The sequence below is a fragment of the Paralichthys olivaceus genome, chromosome 20, assembly GCF_024713975.1.
Source record: "Paralichthys olivaceus isolate ysfri-2021 chromosome 20, ASM2471397v2, whole genome shotgun sequence".
NCBI classification, from domain to species: domain Eukaryota; kingdom Metazoa; phylum Chordata; class Actinopteri; order Pleuronectiformes; family Paralichthyidae; genus Paralichthys; species Paralichthys olivaceus.
Window position 1 is genome coordinate 337,726 of NC_091112.1, and position 24,649 is coordinate 362,374.

General features: G+C 45.9%; 1 protein-coding gene across 21 annotated transcripts; it reads left to right on the forward strand.

Annotated features, from left to right (window-relative positions):
* The first annotated feature begins 234 nt into the window (after positions 1 to 234).
* Positions 235 to 24,437, forward strand: LOC109641892 (regulating synaptic membrane exocytosis protein 2-like). Of its 21 annotated transcripts, XM_069516548.1 has the most exons (41): positions 235 to 422; positions 666 to 843; positions 1,537 to 1,569; positions 2,362 to 2,463; positions 2,932 to 3,142; positions 3,853 to 4,028; positions 5,679 to 5,835; positions 5,985 to 6,219; positions 6,293 to 6,574; positions 9,436 to 9,500; positions 9,605 to 9,724; positions 9,809 to 9,908; positions 10,138 to 10,261; positions 10,580 to 10,626; positions 10,711 to 10,799; positions 10,893 to 10,928; positions 12,001 to 12,131; positions 12,277 to 12,448; positions 12,538 to 12,697; positions 12,883 to 12,906; positions 14,593 to 14,661; positions 14,833 to 14,968; positions 15,354 to 15,461; positions 16,267 to 16,317; positions 16,439 to 16,507; positions 16,601 to 16,660; positions 17,131 to 17,298; positions 18,287 to 18,396; positions 18,629 to 18,658; positions 19,628 to 20,134; positions 20,287 to 20,328; positions 20,543 to 20,581; positions 21,270 to 21,292; positions 21,388 to 21,485; positions 21,786 to 21,932; positions 22,166 to 22,350; positions 22,494 to 22,629; positions 22,773 to 22,885; positions 23,190 to 23,291; positions 23,486 to 23,625; positions 23,740 to 24,437. In XM_069516548.1, the coding sequence occupies exons 2-41, from the start codon at positions 680 to 682 to the stop codon at positions 23,923 to 23,925; spliced, it is 4,947 nt and encodes a 1,648-aa protein (XP_069372649.1). In that variant the 5' UTR covers positions 235 to 422; positions 666 to 679; the 3' UTR covers positions 23,926 to 24,437. The 21 variants fall into 21 exon arrangements, with proteins under 21 accessions (XP_069372649.1, XP_069372657.1, XP_069372653.1 ...); XM_069516556.1 differs by lacking the exon at positions 21,786 to 21,932; XM_069516552.1 differs by lacking the exon at positions 20,543 to 20,581.
* The last annotated feature ends 212 nt before the right edge of the window (positions 24,438 to 24,649 follow it).

The following is a 24,649-nucleotide window of genomic DNA, read 5'->3' on the forward strand; positions in this document are numbered from 1 at the left end:
GTTAGTTTAGTTCTCATTGGTGGTGGATGTGTTCAGTGAGCTGTCAGTGCGCCCCCTGCCGGTGGTGTGTGAGATAATCTGTTTCTATCTTCGGCTGCAGGACTATGTTTAGCTCTGTCCACGTGACCAGCTGATCTTTGTTGTGCGTAACGTCGTCACCCCCCCCCCCCCCCTCCCCCGTCCGTGGAGGATTTATTTATTTCCTCCTCTTCCTCCTCCTCCTCTTCCTCCTCCTCCTCTTCCTCCTCCTCCTCTTGCTCCTCCTCCATTATCAACGTGAAGTCCGAGGAGCTGCAGCGGGACTCGCAGGAGGCCTGACCGGGGAGGAGACAGGATGAGAGCCGCCGGGACGGAGAGGAGACCGGAGCCGCCGCCGCTGAATCCCGGAGGAGACGACATGACAGCGGAGTGAAGAGAGGACGGTGAGGAGGGGGGACGGAGGCGTGATGGAGGAGGGGTGGAGGATAAACAAGCGGGTGTGTGGATGGTGTGATGGCGGGTGAAGGTGCAGACACAGCGGCTCTCTGACCGGTGCAGTGTCCGGTCCACACACCTGGAGGAGGAGGAGGACAGAATACTGTGAACAGGCTGCATTGTCCTTCATCATCTTCTTCTTCATCATCTTCTTCGTCATCTTCACCTCCTCCATCATCTCTCTCTTCCAGCGGCTACACTCAGGATGTCTGGCCCGGCCGGACCGGCACCGCCCGCCGGATCGGGACCGGGGCTCGGGCCGGAGCCGGGACCGGACCTGAGCCACCTGACGGAGGAGGAGCGGAGCATCATCCTGTCGGTGGTGGAGAGACAGAAGAAGGAGGAGGAGAAGGAGCAGAGCATGCTCAAGTAAGGAGGGAGGTACCAATCACCAATAATCCATAATCACCGACTGATCATGGAGGTGACGTCAGTCCAACAATAATCAACAAGCACTCCTGATCAGAATACTACTACAGAGATACAGTACATGTACACAGTGATCCGCTTCCTGTCACAGCACCACAGTACAAGTACTTCACTCTGTGACTCGCTGGCACCAGATTTGAAGTGAATTAATTCAGAAGAGTCAGTCTCTCTAATGCTAAGCTAACATTAGCATTGGTTTCCTGTGCAGTCACAGTCTTTGTCTCCATGGAAACACAACTCCAGATGTTTTCCATCGGAGTTTCCAGATGTTAGACCGCAGGTGTTTCTGTGAGGGAGGTCGCCTGATGTCATCTGTGCATTGTGGGTAACTGAGGGGTTTCTGGTTCAGGGGCCTATTACCCATCAGCCCCTGGGAGCTTCACAGCGAAAACACCTGTTGTGACATCACTGGTTGGGGGCGGGTCAGGTGTCATGACGGACCGTTTAGACCTGGTGACGTCTGCATGTGTCATTTTATTTTGAAGTCTTGTCCCTTTGTCTCATTCATGTAGCTTGATTTTATTTTTTACACGTACACAGATGTTTGTGTTCTGTAGTTTTTTATTTAAAGCTCAGTTTTTCTGATGTCATTTTTATTTTCATTTCATCGTCGTCATCGTCATGTGTCTGCAGGGATCAGGAGGGAATCAAACCTCCGTTGGCCTCGTAAGTATCTCAGTCTGAACAATGTCTCCGTTAGCGCACCTGTCCCGGTCTCACCTCCCTCCTAAACCGCACTGAACCACTTCCTGGTTCCCAAACTGGCCAAAATCCAAATGTCTGCACTTCACAGTGGAACAGTTCCTCATCCAGTCCACAGGAGGCGTCATTTAGCTTCTGCAGATGTCCAGGTGCAGTCTTCACCTGATTTCATTACCCACAAGTCACTGCAATGTGGACATGATGTTGTAGTTCTTCCACTGACTGAAAATAAAGACTATCTCCATGACAGCTCCCTAAAGTGAAGCCAAACAATCTCAATGGCTTCATTTCTGAACAACAGGAAGAAGTGGAGACGTGTCATCCATCTTTATTTAAAGTCTACGTTTGAATTAAATTAGTAACATTACTGGAAATTATTGGTCCGAATATTATCCAACCACATCATGACACAGAATGTTGACCAACAGCTGTTGGGGTCAAAGGTCATTAAAATGTAATTTGTTAGTGAAGTGGACAAAAATACATCAGATACAAAATGGCTGCAAAACCAGAAAAGGGGATGATTATTAACAAGAGTTACTCGTTACTCCAAACGTTTCCACGGCAACGAGTCAAACCAACGTCAGGCCCGTCACGTCGAACACGTCACGAAACAGACAAATGAAGTGTGTGGGTGATCAGTCCAGAGGGTGGACATTTGGATTCAGCCTCAACTTCAGTCAAACTACTTCCTGTTTCCCAAATCCCCCCCCCCTCCTACTTCCTGTCAGCTGATTCTCTGTGTCACCTGGACAGGTGGAATCTGTTGTCGGGGTTCAGTCAGTTGGTCAATAACGTTGCCGCCAATGTGTCCGAAGTTCTGCTGGTTAAAAGTCCAACTGACGACGAGTCGCAGACGTGAGTAGAAAAAACAGAAACCGATCAGAAGTCTGGTTCACACCTCTGCACAGTTTCCTTCATGTTCACACGGAGGACGATCAGAACCTCGAGGATCCAGGTCGAGATCAGGTGACACGAAGCTGCAGTCAGAAAGAAACAGGAAGTCACAGAAACGTTCACATCCTCTTCCTGTGTCTTTGCAGTAAAATGTTCTGTAATCAGTTTTTATTTAAACAGAATGTTTGGAGGCAACAGACTCTTGTTGGAGTGACGTAATCTGCAAAGCAAAGATCACGTGACCAATGGAGGGAGAGTCCGCAGATAAACATCTTAAGCTCGGTGTTCATCCCTGACTTCAAAATATCGACAAGTCAACTTTGAAAACCACACCTTCAAACTTGCCATGCTAGTTCAGCTAATGCTACATGTCACATACCTATCAGTCGAAAGTCTCCTAAACGAACTGCCACCTTTAACCCCACACAGGAAGTTACATCAGCAGTTCGAGATGTACAAGGACCAGGTGAAGAAGCTGGGGGAGGAGCCTCAGGCCGCTCAGACAGCGAGGGCGGAGTCTCCGACCTGTGGCATCTGTCGCAAAACGAAGTTCGCCGATGGTTGCGGCCGAGCGTGCTGCTACTGTCAGAGCCGCTTCTGTGCCCGCTGCGGGGGGCGGGTTCCTCTCAGAGCCAATAAGGTAAATGACACTAATGTTTAAACTGAACCAAACATCAGGAAAAACTTATTAATGAGGGTTGGATAAAAGTATCACAGATCTGAGATGAATTAATGTCAAGGTTTTATGATTCACTAGAAAATATTAAAGGTGCTATGTGTCCTTTTTTGCCAGTGCTACATGCCTGATGTTAGCAATAGCATGAGATCAGAAATGTTATTCTAAGTGTCAAAGTGGATGAGTCAAACTCAGACTCAGCTTCACATTAACTCGATTATGATCATAATAATAAACCTGAGCTTGTTTCTGACAAACTGTGTTGACGAGTTAATCTATGAAAAACCTGGTCACATGCTCATTTGGACACGGGACTTAAAAACCTGTCCTGATCACGATGAAGTGAAGTTTCCATTTTAATTAGTGTTTAAATGACATCATTAAAAAGTGGTTGTAGTAGTTACTGTGTCTGAACACTGGGTGGTGCCACATATGTAGAAACATCCCAGCAGCTCCTTCAACACTTAGTTTAAAAGGATCGTTTTTAGCCTAATTGTCTCCGATGTCCTCTGGTGCCACGTTCACACAAGCTCTCGCCCAAGGGCGCGCGGTAGCATTGCTACGTCCGGTGGAGGACTTTTAGACTGAAACATAATTTATTGAGTCTGTTCAGTTTTGTAGAAAATTCAGTTGCAGCTCGTTGAATAAACGATCTTGTTTCTGTCGTGTTTCAGGTGATGTGGGTTTGTAACGTGTGCAGGAGGAAGCAGGAGATTCTCACTCAGTCGGGCGAGTTTCATTCCAACTCAACATCGCTGTCTGTCAACCACACGTCACAGGGGGTTCCACACCCACCAATGCAGGGGTCGCCGGGGGGCACAAGACCCCTGAGCAACGGAGCCACAGAGCGGTCAGTTTCAAAGTGATTTGTTTTGATCTGTTTTTCTGGATCTTCTCCTGCAGCCTCTAGTAAAACATCTGGAACATGTCAGAGTGAGTCCCTGAGAGAAAACATCTGGAACCTTCTCAGTGAGCGAGTGGGCGTGTCTCTGAGGTTTCTAACACGTGACGGACGTGAAACTGAAGAACACAAATGTCTCAGGATGAAGAAGAGGAGCCGTACACGTAGAAGACGAAGACGTCCACTTGGAAAGACGAGGAGGTTCCAGATGTTTTGGTGATGAGGGCCGACGCCGTGTGGACGAGCTGTAAACAACAACACTGATCTTTACACAGTTTAGACGCCATGTCCCGCCTCCTCCTCCAGGCTCCACCCCTCACCTGAATGTCCCCCACATGTCTACACAACATGTCTACACAACATGACTACACAACATGTCTGGACAGAGTTCATGTGTTCACCACTAGATGTCACTGAATATCTTGCATATGTGACACGTCTGTACATCTACAGCTCTTGGCCTTTAAAGGACATTGGGCGAGAGGCGGGGCTCACCCTGGACAGGTCACCAGCCAATCACAGGTCCAACATACAGAGACAAACAACCAATCAGTCTCCGGTCCAGTCTGCATGTGTCTGGACTGTGGGGGGGAAGTGGGACAGAGACACATGAGAACATGTTAACTCCACACAAAGAGAAATTGGGATTGAAACTGGCAACTTTTCTGATAGTGGAGTTGTGACAGAAACCTGTTCTGTGGTTTGAAGTGAGACGGACTTTTAATTAGTTTGGTTTGTTGTTAATTACAGAATGAGACCCCCCCCCCCCCCCAACACACACACACACTCACACATACACACTCACACACACACACACATAATCTGATTAACAGATTTATAATCCTGCAGTTCAGAGATTTACTGCTGCTGCTAAATACAGACGCACGCTAACACACAGCAGGCTGATGGAAGCTAACAGGCTAACCACACACACACACACACACAAACACACACACACACACACACACACACACACACACACACACACACACACACACACACACACACACACACAGATGTCCCTACCTGTGTGGGTGGAGCTAGAGAGAGACAAGGAGGGGTTGGGAGGGTGAGGGACTCTAGATGGGGTGGAGTCTGATCATGTGTGGGTGTGTTTTCAGTTATGATCCAGATATTAGTTATAAAGCTGCTGACTGTGTGTGTGAGTGTGTGTGAGCGTGTGTGTGAGGAGGTTGAATGATTCGTGTGTTGAGTCGATGTGAAGCTTCAAACATCCGACAGCTGAAGGAAAGAGTGTAAGAGACTGAAGTTTGTTTGTTTGTCAGCAGGATGTTGAAGTGATGAGGAACCGAACTCATTACGTCCAGTTCAAGATTGTTGTCAGGAAAATATTTAGATCTTGATAATCTGTATTTCTGTTGTTGACGTCACAGACGTGTGTGGGATTGTTTGTCACTCTGGTTCTTTCATTCATTTCTGTTTGTGGAATGAAAAGGTAGATTTATGATGCTTTGATTTAAAACTCAAACCTTTATTTGTGTTGCTTGCTTGCAGTCAGATTCACGTCCTGTGTGGAAACAGTCGGCTCATCACTGTGTAATGTCAGCTTTCACTTTGGTTCATTGATGTGATTGACAGGAGGCGGAGCCCCTCGGGGTCTTATTTTGATGGTGGGGGCGACCTCGGTCTGGACTACTCCACTCACTTGTCACATGGTTACCATGGCAATGGGGAGGCGGATCTGCAGGGTCAAAGGCGACCAATCAGAGACAGGCGAGGCCGCTGGCACTCACAGGTGAGTCTTTTATTGTTCATTTAATTTATGAGTAATTCGAACAGTTTTTATTCATTATTCATCATAGTTTGACTCATAAACACAACAACACTAACAGGACTTGATGTTGTTGATGATGATGATGGTCCTTGTTTCTCCTCCTGGATCAGGACCATCCTCTGGACAAGGACCTGGACGCTCACGAGTTGCGGCGGCGACAGGAAGAAGAGTTTCAGGCCCGTTACCGCAGTGACCCAAACCTGGCTCGTTATCCGGTGAAGCCGCAGCCAAGTGAGGAGGCCATGAGAATGTTAGCTCAAGTCGGCAGAGTCCGCCACCAACGTCGCCACAGTGATGTCTCCCTGGCAACGGCTGAGCCTGACCACCTGACCCTGAGACACACAGGTAGGAATAAAACTGACAATCTGTTAATGCCTTGCCAAGGGCACTCAGTCTGATATTTTTTCTTTCCTGTTAGTTCTCCGTCAGCATCGACCTCAGGGATTGATCAGATCTGAAGGTCAGAGGTCATTCTCTGTGGACCGGGCATCTAATCACATGAGCCCCACGTCTCCCCGCCGCAGCCCATTACCACAGCAACACCTGGACCCGAGCTCCGCCCATAAGAGGAAGTCAGCCAATGAGAGCGTGGTGCAGAGAGGGCGGGGGATGGGGAAGATGCACGTGATTGGTAGCTTCAGCAGCTCTGAGGAAGAGCTAGTGACCACTCCAGAGTACACCAGCTGTGACGAGCCTGACAGTGAGTGTCCACATGCCAAGTGCTAACGAAATGTGGCTATGTGGCTAAATGCTAACTGTCACATAATGAAGGTAAAGGCTAAATGCCTTCATGCTAACAGCTAAATACATGAGGCCAGGTGGTGTTCACACACCTGATGCAATCACTGTTGTGAATGTGTCCAATCATTTGTTTTAGAAAGGTGTAGGTGAGAGGAACCAGGAAGAGTCCAGTGACATTGAGTTCTCTCTGATGGTAATTAGCTCAGTGTGATAATCCTCTTTCAGCTGAACTCGGTCTGAACAGCTTTACCCTGCACTTCCTCAAGCAAACACCAGAGGGTTCCTACTAGTCCTCAGAGAACCCAACATGCCGACAGAACACAGTAGAACTCTGACTTCTGAACACTGAAACAGGTTCTGTGTCTGGGTGGTTCTTAAATGGTTTCAGAATTCCGTCTTATCTGTAAGGTCCTACATCTGCTGTGATGGCTGGTAGAGGGGTTCGTCCACTAATGATAACGTTGGCGGTTTGATCCCCGGCTCCCTGACATCTGTTCTTGCATTGTGAGGATTGGATGTATGATACGGAAGCACAATAAATAGAAGTCCTGCTGTTCTGCAGGGATCCACAACTGTTCTATGTGGGCTCTTGTCTGTTCTGTAGGGTTCTGCTATTGTTGCAGTGGATTCCATCTGTTTTTCAAGGTTCTGCTCCAGTTCTGTAGGGTTCTCCTGCTGTTCCATGGCAATTGTTCCCCTTGAATCAGCACATGTTCCATGCAGGATTCTGCTTCTGTTCTATTGTGTATGACTTGTCGTTTATGGTTTCCCTTGCTTTTCTTGAACGCTCTGTAGAACAGTGTTGGGTCACTGCTCTCTGAGCACCCACATGGTTCTGTTCTGTTCTGCTGCCCAACGTGTTGCAGATAAAGTTGATGAACGTGTTTCTGCAGGTCGTCTCAGGAAATCAAGCGTCATGCTGACGAGTTAATCTGCTGTGTCCATGTCATTGGACCAGAAGTCACGTGATCAGAGATTATGAACTCTAACTGGCTCAGAGGCTTCTTGGCTCCTTCTCTCAAGTCTGGAGGTGACGGAGCAGCTCAGAGTCTCTTTCTCTGCCGCCCTGAACATACCTGCTCATAAATAAGAACCAATACAACTTCCAACAGACCTTCAACCCTAACGGATCCTGGCCCAGAGGATCTTGGAGGATCTAAGATAACGTGCATGATCCAGATTTGAAGAGAACATCTATGCGCGGCTGCTCCTGTGCTGCAACAGAAGCACCTACTCCACCTTCGTTAAATTGGATTAAAAGAGGAGAGTGTGGATTACTGGCCTACCTCAGGAGTCACTGTAGACACAAGGTTGCAGGAGTCGCTGACAGAGTGGGTTGGTCAATGTCATCGCAACTGCTGGATCCCTGGTGATCTGGAGGTTTGATCATTTCTTGATGATCTACTGGATTCCGCTGACTGTGATCTGGTGAAAAGGTGGAGGAGAGGGAAGGTTTGAGCAATGTTGGCCCCAACCTGCCAACCTCCACCAGCGTCCTGTTTACAGCTTGACAAACCAGATCACTTTTAGACGTCCGAACCATCTGGACGTGGAGCTGCAGCCCAGGAAATCAACAAGCTAACAACTCTCTGAGCTATTAGCGAAGTCTGCAGTGAAAGGGAAGCTAGCTCTGTCACAAGAGAACAAGGGAATCATAGCCAACAGATTTGCTCAGTGCTTTGACTAATCTTATTACAGACAGGTATGAACTGCTCTGCAGCCTGCAGCCAGAGCTCAGGGCAAACAGCACCCAAAGATACAGAGAGGAGGAGGAGGAGAAAGGAGCTGCAGGTTCACCTCCTTCTCTTCATCTTCCTCCTCTTCCTCTGCTGAAGCCTCCTCCTCCTTCATGGCGTTCACACAGACCTGTGAGTACTGAAGTGTGCGTGTTTAAAGCTGCTTTGACACGTGTAAAGACGGATTACTGTTTGCTGGAAGGTTCAGACCCCCCCACGTCCCCAACCAAGATTCAGAGACCTTCGTCTGATTGTTCAGAAATCCATAAAGAACCCGGCTCCTCTACCTCTGTTGAGTGTTGCATTGTGGGATACAAGGAAACTTATTTTGTTGCAGTTTTACAACATGGCTGCTTCAGGCGTTGTTCCCTGTTTACACTGAGCAGAGTTAAGTCCACACTTTCTTAACTCCAGTCGAAGAACAGATGAGTTGGAAAAGTACAGACTGAAACTCTTTACTCCAATAAACGGACATTTACTCAAATTATAAAAGTTAAACGTTTACTTGATATCTGTGCAAAGCAAAGAGAGACTCATTCATTTAGTTCAAAGATTGTCTCACTCACTCTGATTTTAAATCAACTGAAGACAATTTAGAGCAAAAAAAGATTTGTGACATGGAAAATGTTCCAGGAGGATGAAATGTGTGTCGTCGTCATCAGGGACGTTTTGTGATTCTTCACTTGATGTCGTCCTCGTCACGGACATGTGTGCTTCTTCTCCACGTCTTCATCTTTTACGTTGTGAAACGTCTGTTGTGTGTGAAAGATTCACAACCTGGAATCATCTCATCTGTGTTTATGTGCATTTAGACTCGATGATGAATGAAAATGTAAATTTGAAAAAAAGTCGAGAGTAGAACAAATACCTGATAAAGTAGATACCTGAAAAAAACGTATGTACACTAAGTGTATATATTCATATATATGTATGGATACACTTAGTTAACTATAGAATAATGTCTTACTATAATGTGTCACTTACATCAACATGTTTTACCTGAACCTTCTGGGTGTTTAAACTCTGTTTTAATCACGTTTGACCTCTGACCTCCACTCTCTCCTCCTGGATGTCTGGTTGCTAGGAGACATGGACAGCCAATGGTGGGATCATGGTTCCTGGCATGGAGAGCCTGTGCCCATGTCTATGGTAGGACTGAGATCAGATCATCCTCCAGCTCATTGAAGTGAACTACTATTTGCTTATATTACTGTTGCTGAGCAACCACATATATGTCCACTGTGACTCCTCAGCATCCGGTAACATGGCAACCGTCCAAGGATGGAGAGCGTCTGATTGGTCGAATTCTTCTGAACAAGAGGATGAAGGACGGGACGGTTCCTGCGGATACCGGAGCGCTGCTGGGACTCAAGGTGACGAACTCTTCTTCCCCTTCATCCTGTTATTGAACGTCAGCGGTCAGATCAGTGCCTTGCTCATGGGCAGTGTGCTCTCAGGTTGTTGGTGGGAAGATGACGGAGTCTGGTCGTCTCTGTGCGTTCATCACCAAGGTGAAGAGAGGAAGTCTGGCTGACACTGTGGGACACCTGAGACCAGGTAATCCATCTTCTTAATGTTCTTTGATTCCTGAAGGTGTTGATGCTTTTATCACTTTAAAGTGCTCTGAGCGGTCAGTAGTCACGTTGTTGACAGGTTTTGATATTTAACCTGCGGCTCAGGTTACAATGGTGATCTACAGTGATGATCATGGTACAAGCCCTGACAGAGAAATGCCAATGAGTGTAACATAGCTTATTTCAACTTCTTCATCTCCTCCATGGTTCAGGTGATCAGGTTCTGGAGTGGAACGGCAGGGTTCTTCAGGGAGCCACGTTTAATGAAGTTTATAACATCATCCTGGAGTCTAAACCAGAACCACAGGTGGAGCTCGTGGTGTCAAGACCTATCAGGTGGGTCAAAGGTCACACAGGGGTCACATTACAGAAACTAAGTAGTTTTAAAAATATGACAAGAAAGTTTTTCAGATCTTCTAAATGGCCTCTAACCAGTAGGTTGGCATTTCGAAACCCAGTTTTCCTCATTCAGCCAAAGTGTCCTTGGGCAAGATGCTAAACCTCAATTGCCCCTGATGGCTGTGCGGTTCCCACGGAAACTGTGTGTCAATGATTATCACGACTAGATAAGCACTTTAAAAACAATTCTGATGTTCTACAGAGAACTTGAGGTTCTGTCATTTTAACAACTTGCTTGTGATTTTTGTTCATCAGAGACGTTTCCAGGGCAGCAGATGGTTCCCATGTCCAGCTGGACTCCAGTGAGTCAATAACATACAAATCAAAAATCAGGGCTGATTCTGAGACTGTACGACTGTGTTATAAACTGTAAGTTCTGTGTTCAGGTTCCAGTTCCTTCGACTCACAGAAAGTTGGCCCGTCCATTTCAGTCACATCTCCCATGAGCCCCAGTGTTCTCTCCGGACAAGTCTCGGTACGTTTACACCAGCATGCTCTGCACACGGCCCATGGCCAATCAGCTGTTGGTTGACAGCTGTCTCCATGGTGATGTGTGTGTGTGTTTCAGACTGTGAACAGGCGTCCTCTGGTTCCCAGAATTCAGGTAAACTGTAGAACACAGAGAGAAGTGCGAATGTCCTCTGTAGTTATTAGTTATTAGTTAAATTGACTCTCTCTAATTCTTCGCTCGTGTCAATTACGCCAAACCTCTGCCGACCAACTGCAGCTTTAAAATAAGTAGTGAAGTAGAATGTTTCCTCATTGATGAATGAGGTTCTTTTTCTGTTCCACTAAGCTAACAGGTTCTGTCCTATTTCATTTACACACAAGGTTCCACATCTGTTCTCTGTGCTTCTTTTAGCGCTGTAGTGCTCCTCTGTGTTATCAAGGTTATAATAGTTTTGGATTTTTCATTTTGGTTTAGTTTTATTTCGTTTTGACTTTTTCCCTCCATTTCAGTTAGTTTTAATTAGTTTTTAGTGTGGGTTTGCTAGTTTTTATTAGTTTTTATATTTTCAAAAATGTTTAGTTTTAGTTGAGTTTTTATTAGTTTTAGTTTTTTAATACTTTGGGTTATTTGTCAGGTGCAGGATTAAAAAATGTATTGTGCTGGCATAAATTCTCAGATGGCGGGAGACCGGGAGTGTAACACATGTTGTGGGCGGTAATGGTCAGAAATTCAGCGGGAGCAGGATGGTGCTCTAAGGTGCTCTTAGGTGCAGTAAGGTGCTGGTGCTGCTGCTGCCAGCTGGTGTAAAACTGCCAGAGCGGAATATATCGATCATATGAATCCAACCAATTGAGGAGCTCCTGCTGCCCTATATTACGGCCTTTGTTTGGTTTTTTGTTCTTTGGGGTTCAGCAGATGTTGTACAGAGTGCGCCTGTTGCCCCTTGGCTAGCTCGGTAGTAAGCGAATGGATGGATGGATGGATGGATGGAAGGATGAAACTAGTCCTTAGGTGTATCTAAGTCTTTACTGTTGTGCCAGGTTCTCCTGCTGTTGATTGGGTTTCCTCAGTAGTTCTTCAGTGCTGTATTTTTTATGTGGTTTGCTAGTGTCTACTAGGGTTCTTTCTCTGATTGTTGGAGTTCTAATGTTCTGCGGGTTGCAACCATTGCGTCGGTCCTCTTTTCCTGTTTAGTGTTTGGTTTGATTTAAAATCTGTTCTACAGGTGAAGCTCTGGTACGATAAAGTCGGTCATCAGCTAATCGTCACAGTTCTTGGAGCCAAAGAACTTCCCTCCCAAGATGACGGCCGACCCAGGAACCCTTATGTCAAGATCTACTTCCTGCCTGATAGAAGGTAAATAAAAGAACCAAACTGCTTCCTTGTTTCAGTTTTGCGATTCATTGGGTTCTGCTGTATAACCTGCGGAACCTCTGATCTGGTTCTTTAGAACTGGAGGTGGTTGCCTCGTTATGATTGGCAGTTACTTCTCTCCTTGCAGTGATAAGAGTAAGCGGAGGACGAAGACGGTAAAGAAGTCATTGGAACCTCGGTGGAATCAGACTTTCATGTACTCTCCGGTCCACCGGCGGGAGTTCAGAGAACGAATGCTGGAGCTGACAGTCTGGGATCAGGCCCGGCTCAGAGAGGAGGAGAGTCAGTTCCTGGGAGAGGTCAGAACACATGGAGAACTTTCAAAAACATCTGAAGTGAAGTTGTCCCAACAGAAACTCTTTAAAACCAGTCTGTTCTCCCTGTTCAGGTGCTGATTGAACTGGAGTCGGCTCTGTTGGACGATCAGCCTCACTGGTACAAGCTACAGCTTCATGATGTTTCCTCTCTGCCACTGCCCAGTGCCTCCCCCTACCTGCAGAGGAGAGGACTGCAGCCTGAACACAGTCAGGCCAGCAGGAGGCTGCAGAGTGAGAAAATAACACTGATTACACCCTCTGATCCTCTGTGACTCCCACAACGTGAATCCCTGTTTTATCATCATGAGTTCTACAGATACTTCTTTTTTCGGCTTTTTTTCTTTTCAGTTCAACATCTTGTTTTGATTGAAATTTGTTTTTGTCAATTTTACTTTCCTCCCATGATGCTTAACCAGATAAAGGTCCTTACTGTAACTCAGGTAATAACAGCTCTGTGTGTGTCTGTTGTGGCTGCTGACCTTCTGTAGCTTATTCTTCCTCCTTTGGCTTTTCCCGATGCTAAGCTAACAGGCTTCCTAACAGGCGCAATGATGTTACTGTAATGTCATCAGTCTTTGCTGAGTGGAGGTGTACATTTTTTAAATTGTGGTAGTTTAAGGAGCAGATGGGTCTAAAAAGGCAGCACTCACTCAGAAGGTGGTCCATGTTCTGGTCCAGGCTCTGGTCACCTCACGCCTAGACCACTGCACCTCCCTTCTGGCTGGTCTGCCTGCTGGTGTTATCTGACCTCTGCAGCTCATCCAGAATGCAGCAGCTCGACTGGTCTTAAACCTAAATTCACTCACACTACTCTGCTCCTCTGCTCCCTTCACTGGTTACCAGTAGCTGCCCGCATCCGCTTCAAAACACTAGTACTTGTGTACCGTGCTGTGAACGGATCGGATCCAGGACATGGTTAAACCTTACACCCCAGCCCTTACATGTAGCACTTTGTAGTTTGGCTTTTTTTGAAGCTAATGTTCTGACATGATTCTTGTTGTTCCATGTTTGTTCCCTCATGGCTGATGAACTTAATGTCAGCTGAATGTAATCTAATATCAGAAGTAGGTTCCGGGGTTCCTCAAGGGATTTGCTGTTGTTCTCAAGGCTGCACTGAATGGCTGTTTGGATTTCAAGTTCCTTTCGATGTTCTCTGTGGTCCTTGGTGGGGGCTCCAGTAATCATTTCAGATGTTTCAGTGATGTTTTTTTTTCTAGGAGGTGCTGGTTGTCCTGTATAGGTTCCTCTGGCTTTATTATAGAGTTCCTCCAAATGTTTAGGCACCCTTGTGGGTGTTTAGATGCTTTATCATCCATTAGGTCTAAGAAAGGCTCCAACATTTAGTAAGAGTTCCATCTGGTTTCAAAGTTGTTCCATGGTCACTGATGGAATTTCAGGATGTTACAAGTTCTTTGGTTCCTCAAGGAGTTTCTTGTTGTTTTTTGAGAGGGTGACAGAGGTTTGTGAAAATGTTGGAGTTGTACATTTAGAGACTAAGTGTGTCCCAGGTTCCCATACTTGAAAGAAATTCACAAAATCATTGTGGGGGTTCTGCAGATCAACCCAGAGGTCTTAGGGTTCTACATATTCCAGCTGTCTCAGAGGAAATCCAACAGGTCTTTACGAGATTGATGTGATTGCCAGGAGTTCTAAAAGGTTCTTGAAGTAATCTTTTTTGAGGTGGCCCTAATGATTATGAAGGACTAGCAGAGTTCTGTGAAGATGTTTTAGTGGACTTTAACAACCTCTAAGGGGGTTCCTGAGTCTCCTTCAAGGATATATATGTCCCTAAGGATGTCCAGGAATCCTGTGTGGGATTTTAAAGGTACTTCAGAGAATCCTGACTTTCACAAGTCATTGTGGGTAAAAACCTGAATGTTGCCCTGTGACCTTTAATTTTCCAGCCCCCAATTATCATCATGAAGCTATTTCTGAAGTTTGTCAAATGAAATATATGAATCTTTTAATGTTGCTGTGTAAATTCAGTTGTTTCTTGTCTTCCTGTACTGTTTGTGTGTCAGATTAGTTGACCTTCCTGTCGAGGATTACAGAAGAGCTGCTTATAGGCTTAAACGTCCTCTCTGTGTCTCAATGCCCCCCCCCCCCCCCCCCCCCCCCCCCTGTAGGGTCTCAGAGGATCAGTGACAGTGAGTTTTCAGATTACGACTGTGAAGACGGCATCGGGGTGATATCAGGTGAACTTCATGTCCCATCATGCACTGCAGCCCTGTCTGAACACATACCAGAAAATAGAACACATTTCAGCACTATTTGTCCTTGTTTTAATTTCAAATGTTCCCTTTAACAATCTCGTCAGTGTTCTCCTAGAACCACTGAACTGACTGGCTCTGGTTCTTTGTGTGCAGACTACAGACAGAATGGGCGGGACTTCCACAGTTCCACCCTCTCAGTGCCAGAGCAGGTGATGTCGACCAATCACTGCTCCCGATCCGACTTGGTCAGGATGAGGTCACGGTCACCGAGCCAACCGCCTCCGCACAGGTAACAGCTGCTACTGAGCACACGTTTTAAAGAATGAGAGCTGAGGAGTTGAGGTAGTTTTTCAGAAAGATTAGGATGATAATATGAGATGACTTCATAATTGGATCATGTGATACAAGATAATTCCCGATGAGAACAATGAAAAGAAGAACTCAGATGATAGAAGACGAGAACAGATGTTATGAGATTCCAAATGAGATGGAATTAAATAAATGTTCCATTTTTGTTCATTGATTCAGGTCTCAGCTTCATTTTACCACCACTCACTGTTATTCTTTTCATACCTCACTAACCTTAACCATTTGCTGACACCTGATCCCTGACCTTTGACCTCCGACCACCTCTATCCTGTGAACCCTCCTGACCTTTGACCTGTGGATACCAGTGGCAACCCTCTGTACCCGTTGTATCGGGAAGACGCTGTGCGGCTATTGCGAGGTTCAAAGCTGAGCCGAGCGTATTCTGACGCCGGTCAGTACAGCAGTCTGGACAGGTAACCATGTTAACACATGGCACAACACCTGACCTGGGTCACCTGGACAGCAGTAAATCAGCACACAATTATTGTGTAATATTGTGCTTAAGGGGGAACATAAGGAAATCATGAAATGATCAATAAACATCATCCTGAATTACTAGATACACCTGTTCTGTCACATAAACCACGCCCCTCTGTTGCTGCTGCTGAACCAATCAAACAACATACTGCTCTATCTCAGGGCTGGACCAGGACCCAGGTCTGGAGTGGATTTTGTTTTGTAGTTCTGGTTCTAGTACTGGTGGTAGTTCTGTTGCAGTACTGCTCTTTGTACAATTGCTATGCTTGTTATATACAAGTTATAGTATTTGTTGTACTACATCTACTACTGGTATTTGTAGTAGCGGCGCTGGTTTCTGTACTGGTTGTATCAGATGTCTCTTGTAAAGGTCATATTTCTTCTTGTAGTACCAGTCATAGTGGCTTTAGTTCTGGTTTTCAGAACAGGATAATCCACTGCTACTGGACACAACACTGGCTAGTCATGCTCATAGTTTGGGCTTGCTGGATACTGCTAGTCTTAGTTCTAGTTACTAGCACCTAGTACCAGTTCTCATAGTTCTAGTTGCACTGGCAATCAAACTGGCGATGCTGCAAATTATTGTTATTATACCACTATATGACTTGTAGTACTGCTTGTACCAGTATTGGTTTGATTTCTGGGTGTGGTGCTGGTTTTAGTTCGCATTCTATCCTGGTTGTTGGTTGTGGTGCAGATTGTTGGTCAGTTGTGTCTGACTGTCTGTTTCTGTGTATTCAGGAGTCCACTGAGGAAAATGTCTGTTACCAACTCTCTCGATTCTCATGACAGGTACTGAAACTATTGGATGAAGATTTACAGGAGTAGTGTTTGTTGTAGTAGTAGTTGTGCCTCTATTACCATGAGTTGCGGTAACCGCGTTCTCATCTCCATTCGTGCTTCTATGTGTAAGATATATGAATGGTCCGAACCACGCTCCCTGGACAAACCCCATGATGAATGGGAACTGTGAGGACTACAGGTGAGCCCCAGAGTTTGTGGGTAATGTAGTGTAGAGGGTGAAGTTTACGTAAGATTCAACGTGTTGTGAAGTTGATACCTCTCTGTTCTTCAGTCAGGACTTCATCCCAGACTTCCCCTACGAACCTGATGCGTACGATGAGGAACTGCACAGGTAACGGACTGACAGACAGTTTGACTTACAGACAGATAGACTAGGACATATGTAGATGTAGAGGACAGTCGTAGTCCTTCTGTGCCTCCTTCTTATCATCCCCCATCAATGCTTGAGGTGTCTTTCAGTCCAGAGGACAACAGTTTCAATTTGTGGTCCTTGTTTAAAGTTTGTAATTTCATCTGGAGTTCTCTGTATTTGAAACAGCCTCAGAACTTCCTGTTTCTCTCTCCCAACATTCTTCATTGTCCTCTATATCACTGAGGCCTTCTGGGACATGTAGTGTCAGAACCCTGAAGGTTTTCTTTTAGGATTTCTTCTTCTTTGTTTTTTTATTTACAGCCGTCAGTGCCTTACATTTCCTGATAACCTGACTTGCAAACTTCCTTAGGGATGACCGATCAACCTCTCCCACAGGTGCAGTGGTTGTGTTGGTGAGGGTGGGTGATTGTTGTCATGGTGATGTGCAGGTACAGTCGGGGAATGGACCGGCGGTATTACTACAGTCGCTCTCGGTCAGCTGACCAGCGTGCAATGGCAGACCAACCGCTTTACACACGCTCACACTCCACAGACCGATCTGACTTCGTCCACTTGAGGTCGGGACGCTCCGCCCCCCCCTCACCTGCCTGCACCAGGTGACTGGCAACTGACCTATCAGTAACCAACTTCGTCTCTGTTGTGTTTGTTGAATGTGGTTTTTATCCAGGAGAATGACGTCTAGCTGAAGACTGACCACACCCATATTCTAACCCCTCCCCCTGCTCCCTGATTGGCTCACAGTGACATCACACCACTAAAAACTTGATGTTGTCTTCCATTAGGGTTAACCCACATGATTTCTGTACTGCTGGTATTCATTTGTTGAATTAATCCTATTTTTTCCCACCCTCATATCTGAGCTTCGTCTTCTTGTTTTTCTGATTCATGTTTATTTAACAGCATGTTGGCATCGCTTGTTGGTTGCATGAGTTTCTTGATTCCTAAGGTCACTTTGTTTTTTCTCTCTTAATCCTTGGTAGTTGAGTCGTAATCCTGCTGTGAACTCAGGTTGAATCCAAACCTCCAGCTTCTAGACTTAAAGACTGAGCCCTGAGCAGATTTTGGTCGTACATACTGATCCTGGGAAAAAAAGGGATACAATTAGCTAAGAAACAGAACCTCAGAAGTTTTGTTTCCATGGAAATTAATCAAAGCTCTTGGCCTTGTAAAGACGACTTCAGTCACGAAAACGTGAAAAAAGTTGAATTTACAAATATAGTTAGGGTTAGGGGAGGGGATAGGTGTGGTCGTAGCTGGAACCTCCTCCTCAGTAACACGTCTGTTAATTTGTGAGTTTTCAGGATCAGAAAAGTCTGGACTTTTGGATTGAGCCCGAGAATTGAGTATCTGTGCTAATTACCCTGCTGGACAAACTCAATCAAATCAATTACTGTAACCATGGAGACAGTGTATCGATTGATTGAAGGCATTTTAATGGTGTTAGCCATTAGCTTGTTGTTTGTACATTGTGCACAAATTTACATCAACAGAACCATTAATCTTACTAATGACAATTTAATCTCTGACCTTTGACTCAAGTCCTCCCGTGACATTGGTAGTTTGATTTTTTACTTTGTCAAACAGAGCAAATCCTCAAAGTGGATCGACCCAGACGAGTCCGTCAGGAACACCGGTCTGTGGCCGCAGAGTACGCCAGTTGCCCATTGTCCCACCCAAAGGAACGCTTGACAGAAGTATGTACCTGTTTTACACCAAAATTAGCAGGAATACACAGGGTTTTTTTAAATGCAGGGAAACCTGCTTAAAAAGCCGGATGATGATTCGGTCTTTTTGTTTATTTATTGACAGACAAGTGAAGTTTTCAGGTTTTATCTTGACATAACTTTGGATCATCTGCATAAAGATGGAACACCTTGTGTCCCAGGATGGATCGCTAGTGATCTAACAAAGAGTCGTGTCTTTCAGATGGAGAACTCCCTGACACTGTGCAGACAGGTACAGATTGTGACCTGTGTGTAGTTTAACACCCGAGTGTTGTGTACCTACTCCGGGTTCCTTTAGTTTAGAACTAGAACAGTTCTAATCCTTTCTTGCACTTTTGAAAAATTTACTTTCTAGTAATTGTAGCGATGGTCACGCACTGATCTGAATTTTTAAACTGTTGACGAGAGGTCACAGTTGGGGGTGTTTTAAAGGAAACATTCTACTTAATGTGTCACATTTTAGGTGAATCTTGTGCATGCTGGGAAATGTAGTCAAGTCAAGTACATTTTATCTCTATAATGCCAAACCATAAGAGAAGTTACAGTAGTCTCTCCAGCAGGCGCAGGTTGGTCTGAACACATCTTAAACAAAAGTGAATATCTGCTCTGCTGTCATTCTACTCCTGGCTGTGTGCTACTATCAGCTGACATCCTGGTCTTGGTGTATAACCAACTAAGAAAGTACCACAAATGGTGTAGCTCCTCGTGTGGAGATCTCTCTGAGAATCATCAGCTTCATGTGGTGCATAGCTTGGTCATTGTTGGCTGTTGTTAGTTTTCTAGTAGGTAAACTACCATTGACAAACTGGTCTGAGACTGGTCAGACTGGAGGTTTGTCCAGAGCCCTCATAAAGTACCTCACCTGGACTGTGGAGAACAGTGCCATCTCCTGGAGCCAGGTCAGTGAGAGGAGCTTGTTGGCTCCTGTGGTCTACTAACCCTAGTGGACCATCAAGAAATGGCATGGGCCTGCATCCTCCTGAGGCAGTGAGGTTTTGGGCAAACAGCTGGAGGCTTTGTCATTCTGCAGCTGTTACTCTTTTCTCTTTTCAAGGGTCAGTGAAACCTTTAGAAGCGAAACTAGGCATGTGATTGGTCAGCTCTTGTCACAGGTCATTTGATCATTCATCAACGCATTGTCTGTCTTCCTTCATCTTTGATCACCTTTTCTTTTTCTCCTTGATCTTTCATTTTCCATCAGTTTTGACCACGCCTACCACAGGAGCACCACCAGCAGCCCTTCTCCCTGCCAACATACAAACCCCTCCGACTGGCAATCACCCATTACCTCCTCTCATACGAATCCAAGCCCCGCTTTCTCCTGGACCTGTCCAGCCTCACCCACCACCTGCATCTGTACATGCACCTGCACGGGCACCAGCACCTGTACATGCACCTGCACCTGGTCCTGCACCATTTGTGGGAGCGCCATCACCAGCTCCTGCAATTTTACCTATTTTTACACCAGCACCTGTTGCAGCCACACCCCCAGCTTCCCCAGCCCAACCAACACATACAACGACTGCCCAAGCCCCACCCCCTGTGCTTGCACCTATGCCAGCCCCACTCCCAGCCCCACTCCCAGCTCCTGTAGTCCAATCACAGTCACATGTTGAACCAGCCCTGGCCCCTGTACCCACTCCAACACCTGCCCCCTCACCCACCCCCACACCTGCCCCCTCCCCAGCCCCGCCCCCACAGACTCCAGGTGTGTACATGACATTTTGATGTGTCATTCGTGGTAAATCAGTCAGTCACATTTGGATATTTCAGTCATCAACATCATCTCTCATTTCATTTATTCATTCATGTGTTTATCTCCGCTACTTCGTGCTGATGTCATCATACCTGTCGTGTCAGAGCCTGAGATACGCTCAGCAACACCTGGAGGGACCAGAAAAGGCAAGTTAGTCTTCAGTGGATGTGATGATGCGTTCAAATGATCCTCTTCAGATTGTACTGATCCGGTGTAGTTGTCCAGGTGTGTGAGGTATTGTGAAGTACAAGGTTTTGACTCCTGCTGGTTTAACTGGTTTGACGTCAGATGGATCACCTGAACAGTTTAGAGTGTTGCTGAAGTCTGACCAATCACCTCTCTCTGCCTGCAATGATGTAGAGGTCACATGGGAGGACCAGCAAAAGAAAACTGCCAATGGTAACGTACCACCTGTTAGCTACGCCCACCTTTAGACAGGTAGCTCCTGGACCATGTGACACACTTGTCACCTGAGTCTGTGACGATATTAATGTAAATGGGAATAATCCACCACAGGCTACAAGAATTCAACAAAGTGTTTTTAACCAGGCTAACCAGGCTGAAGGTTAAGATACAGTTTCACTTTTTAGCTCTAACTTCTCAATCAGAGCGATTAACGATCGGCATGTTGATCTTTGTAAAACTGTTAACGACGATACACTGAAGCCACAGGTGTTTGATTCCTGCAGATTTAATGTCTCCATGGTTGTTAGATTTATCTTGTGTTGTCAGCGTAGATTCGATTCAGATGTCGCTCTGTACTTTGATCCCTGAGTTCTTCTGACTTTCTCTGTTTTAATTGTTTTGAATGTGAAGCTCCGCCCTGCTCTTGGTTGAATGAAACTCTCTGTGATTTCTTCATTATGATGTCGTCCTTGTCTTCAATTAGTCAGAAACCCAGCAACTAGTTTTATTTTCTCATGTATTTTCTCATGTGTTATATTTTTATTGTTTACATGCAAAAGCTTAATATTTGAATTTATTTAAATACATCACCACTTGATTTGATGACATCACTGTCCAACATCAAGCAACTGATGACCTCACAATGTTGTAATAAACTACCTCTGCTCCTGTGTCTCTGCAGGTGTGATGAAGGATCCATCAAAGGTGAACACACAGAAACACGTTACAACATATGACACAGAACATACCTTGTACATACATCACTGATAATGTCACCTGCTCACCTGCTCTGTGTCCAGATGAGGGACAGCTTGTCCTTCAAATCGTCAGACAGTGACGTCAGCGACGTGTCGGCCATGTCCAACGCCTCCGACACTCGATCTGTCTGCAGAATCAGGTGAGTCCAGGAACCAATCACAGAGCAGCACAGCCAGATGGTTGAACGAAAGGTTTTTAAGAACTGATGAATGTTAACAGCACGATTTATATTTGTGGTTTTCAAAATGTCCATTTAAATACGTTGACGTTAGTGATGTTAACGTGTTTTTCATTTACCATCTTTTCTTGTGTTTGATTCGTCTGCATGTTAACTCAGCATGCTCTTTCTGTTAGCTTAAAGAGCTAGCATGTTAGCATGTCTTTTGCTGCATGTCTTTGTCTGCATGCTCCTGTTCTCTCCTCTCATTGGCTGACGCAGCCAGTCGGAGGCCCTAGAAGGTCAATCAGTGGAGTTGGGGGCGGGGACAGAGGGAACACAGGAAGTAGCGGCAGCGGGTGGAGCCTCACTGCAGAAGAGTGAATCAGTGGAGGAGGGCGAGGAGGAGGAGGTGGCCGTGCCTTCAAAGTAAGGGAGCAACAGTCTGGAGTCAAACAACTCGTCATAGCAACAGTGTGCCGCCGCCCACTTCCCTTGTGTGCTGGTGTAACCCACCCCTTTTATGCCCCCACCTCCTTGGAAAATGATTGACAGGCATGTGTTTTTCCCCTCCCCCTCAGGTAACTGAGAGGTGTGAGTGTCACTGTCCCTCCCCCTCTGGGTGATTAACAGGCGTGTCCCTCTCTCTCGACCCCCCGCAGGCCGGCACCTGCGGCCGGAGCTCCTCTCATGAAGTCCTCAAGTGTCGGGGGGGAAATCTGTTCGTTGGGCAGGAATGACGACGACGACGATGAAAAGAAGCGACGCTCGAGTTTCGGAGCGAGGATGATGGGGATGGTCGGACTGGGAAAGAAGAGTCAGAGCGCCTCGCAGCTCAACCCAGAGGGTCAGACCCAGTTTAGACTTCTCATGTTGATCATCCGCTGCACTGCCCTCTACAGGCATGAAGACTCTACTGCAGATACTCAGTGTTGATTTGCCCATATTCAAACCCCTGTGTTCTCTCTGTTGATCTCTCCATCCATCCAGAGGAGGAGAAGAAGAAGAAGGTGGTGAGACTTCCTGTCCAGAGGAGCATAGAAACTGGTTTGGCTGTTGAGTTTAAATCTCGTTTCACGAGACAACCGAGTCGTGACCCGGACGCCGAGGACCCCAAACCTGGAGCGTAAGAAATTCTGTCGCTCCTCTTTTTGACTGTCGCTCCTCTTTTTGACTGTCGCTCCTCTTTTTGACTGTCGCTCCTCTTTACTCCTCTGATTTGTCATTTCTTTAGTTTTTATCCTCTCAGAAACTTTTATTTGTTTTCAGGCTGATATTTCCGGGTGTGAAATTGGCAACGGACCAACAGTTCACTGGCTTCCTGGAAGGATTAGGCCCCGCCCAGCTGGCTGGACGGCAGACTCTGGCCACGCCCCCCATGGGTAATGACCAATCAAAACTTTATTAAAATGATGTCTTGTATTTATTATTTATTTTATAGCTTCATACATTCATACATTATATATATATAAATACACACATACATATATTATATTGAAAAATCAAGAAATGATTTATCCTCATATTATAATGTTTACATCTATTCAAGTATTAAGTGTTTACTTTTATATTATACACATTAGTTCCTACATTTAAATAATTTTTGTACATATTAGTATGAATATAGTAAATATATAAGTATTTTAAACACTGTGGTATTTACATGATTGTTTGTTTATTGATCAGGTGACATCCAGATCGGGATGGTGTACAGAAAGGAGCGTCTGGACGTGGAGGTGATTCGAGCCCGGGGGCTTGTGGGTAAACAAGGCAACAAGAACACTCCAGGTGAAAACACTATACTGTGCTACACACAACACAATAACACAATGACAATATATCTGAGTGCAAGCACAGTCCGTGCAGAAGCGGAGCACATCTGTGCAAACAGGAGCTGCTGGAGGAGTCATTAACTATACAAACTGTCTTTCACTGTGTGTGTGTGTGTGTGTGTGTGTGTGTGTGTGTGTGTGTGTGTGTAGCTCCGTACGTGAAGGTGTACCTGATGGATAACGGGAAGTGTGTTTTGAAGAGAAGAACTCGTCTGGCAAGAAAAACACTTGATCCTCTTTATCAACAGCAGCTGCAGTTTGAGGAGAATCCAGAGGGAAAAGTCCTGCAGGTCACACAAAGACACACACACACACACACACAGACATACACACAGACACACACTCACAGGTGTACAGCCTGACGCACACACTAACCTAACCTGAAGTTCTAACCTCTGTCTCAGATCATCGTGTGGGGAGACTACGGCAGGATGGACCATAAATCCTTCATGGGCGCCGCTCAGATTCTATTGGACGATCTAGACCTGTCCAACATGGTGATCGGCTGGTTTAAACTGTTTCCTGCCACCTCATTGGTGGACCCTGCCTTGGCGCCTCTTACCAATAAGGAGACCGAGGGCAAGTCGTAGTGTCAAGAGGCGGGACTATACCAACACAGTAACGGGCCGAGAGAGGGAGGAGGGAACATGCTGTTTCCGGGCGGGACCTTAAAAAAGTCCCATGATTCTCCTCTGCTGTTGCATGCTGCATGATGACAATGTGTAACAGCATCATGACGATGTCAATGGGAGGAGAAAGGAAGGCTCCACCCCCTGATGGTGACACAAAATGACCCTCACACAGGACAAGGCGGCGTACCAAAGGATGCTGGGAAAAGAAAGGACAAGAGAGGCCATGTGACCTCCAGTCGCCAGCCAATCACAGCAGCTCCTCAGGAGTCATGTGACTGTTACGAGGCATGTCCAGAACCCATAGACTCAGTCCGTCACCTGATAGTTTCCATGGCGAAGCAGGAATCGGAGTTCTGGGTCTTTTTGTTTTTGCATGGAACGATGAGTAGATCATAAAAACATCCACTGTGAAAAACTTTAAAGAATATGAGAACATCGCCTGCAAAGTAAAAATAAAAGATTCTCAAAGATCAGTTGTTCTGTGTGACTTTGGTCCAACCACGCTTGCATTGGCATTTGCTGGTTTCCATAACGACGGCTCAGTGACACGCGTCATGGTGAAAGAACCATGAACCTGATTTACTGGGTTCTGTCAACACTGGTCTACGAGGTTCTGCTGGTTTCAGTATATAAAACGTATACTTATATATATAACACTAATACTTATATATATAACACTTAT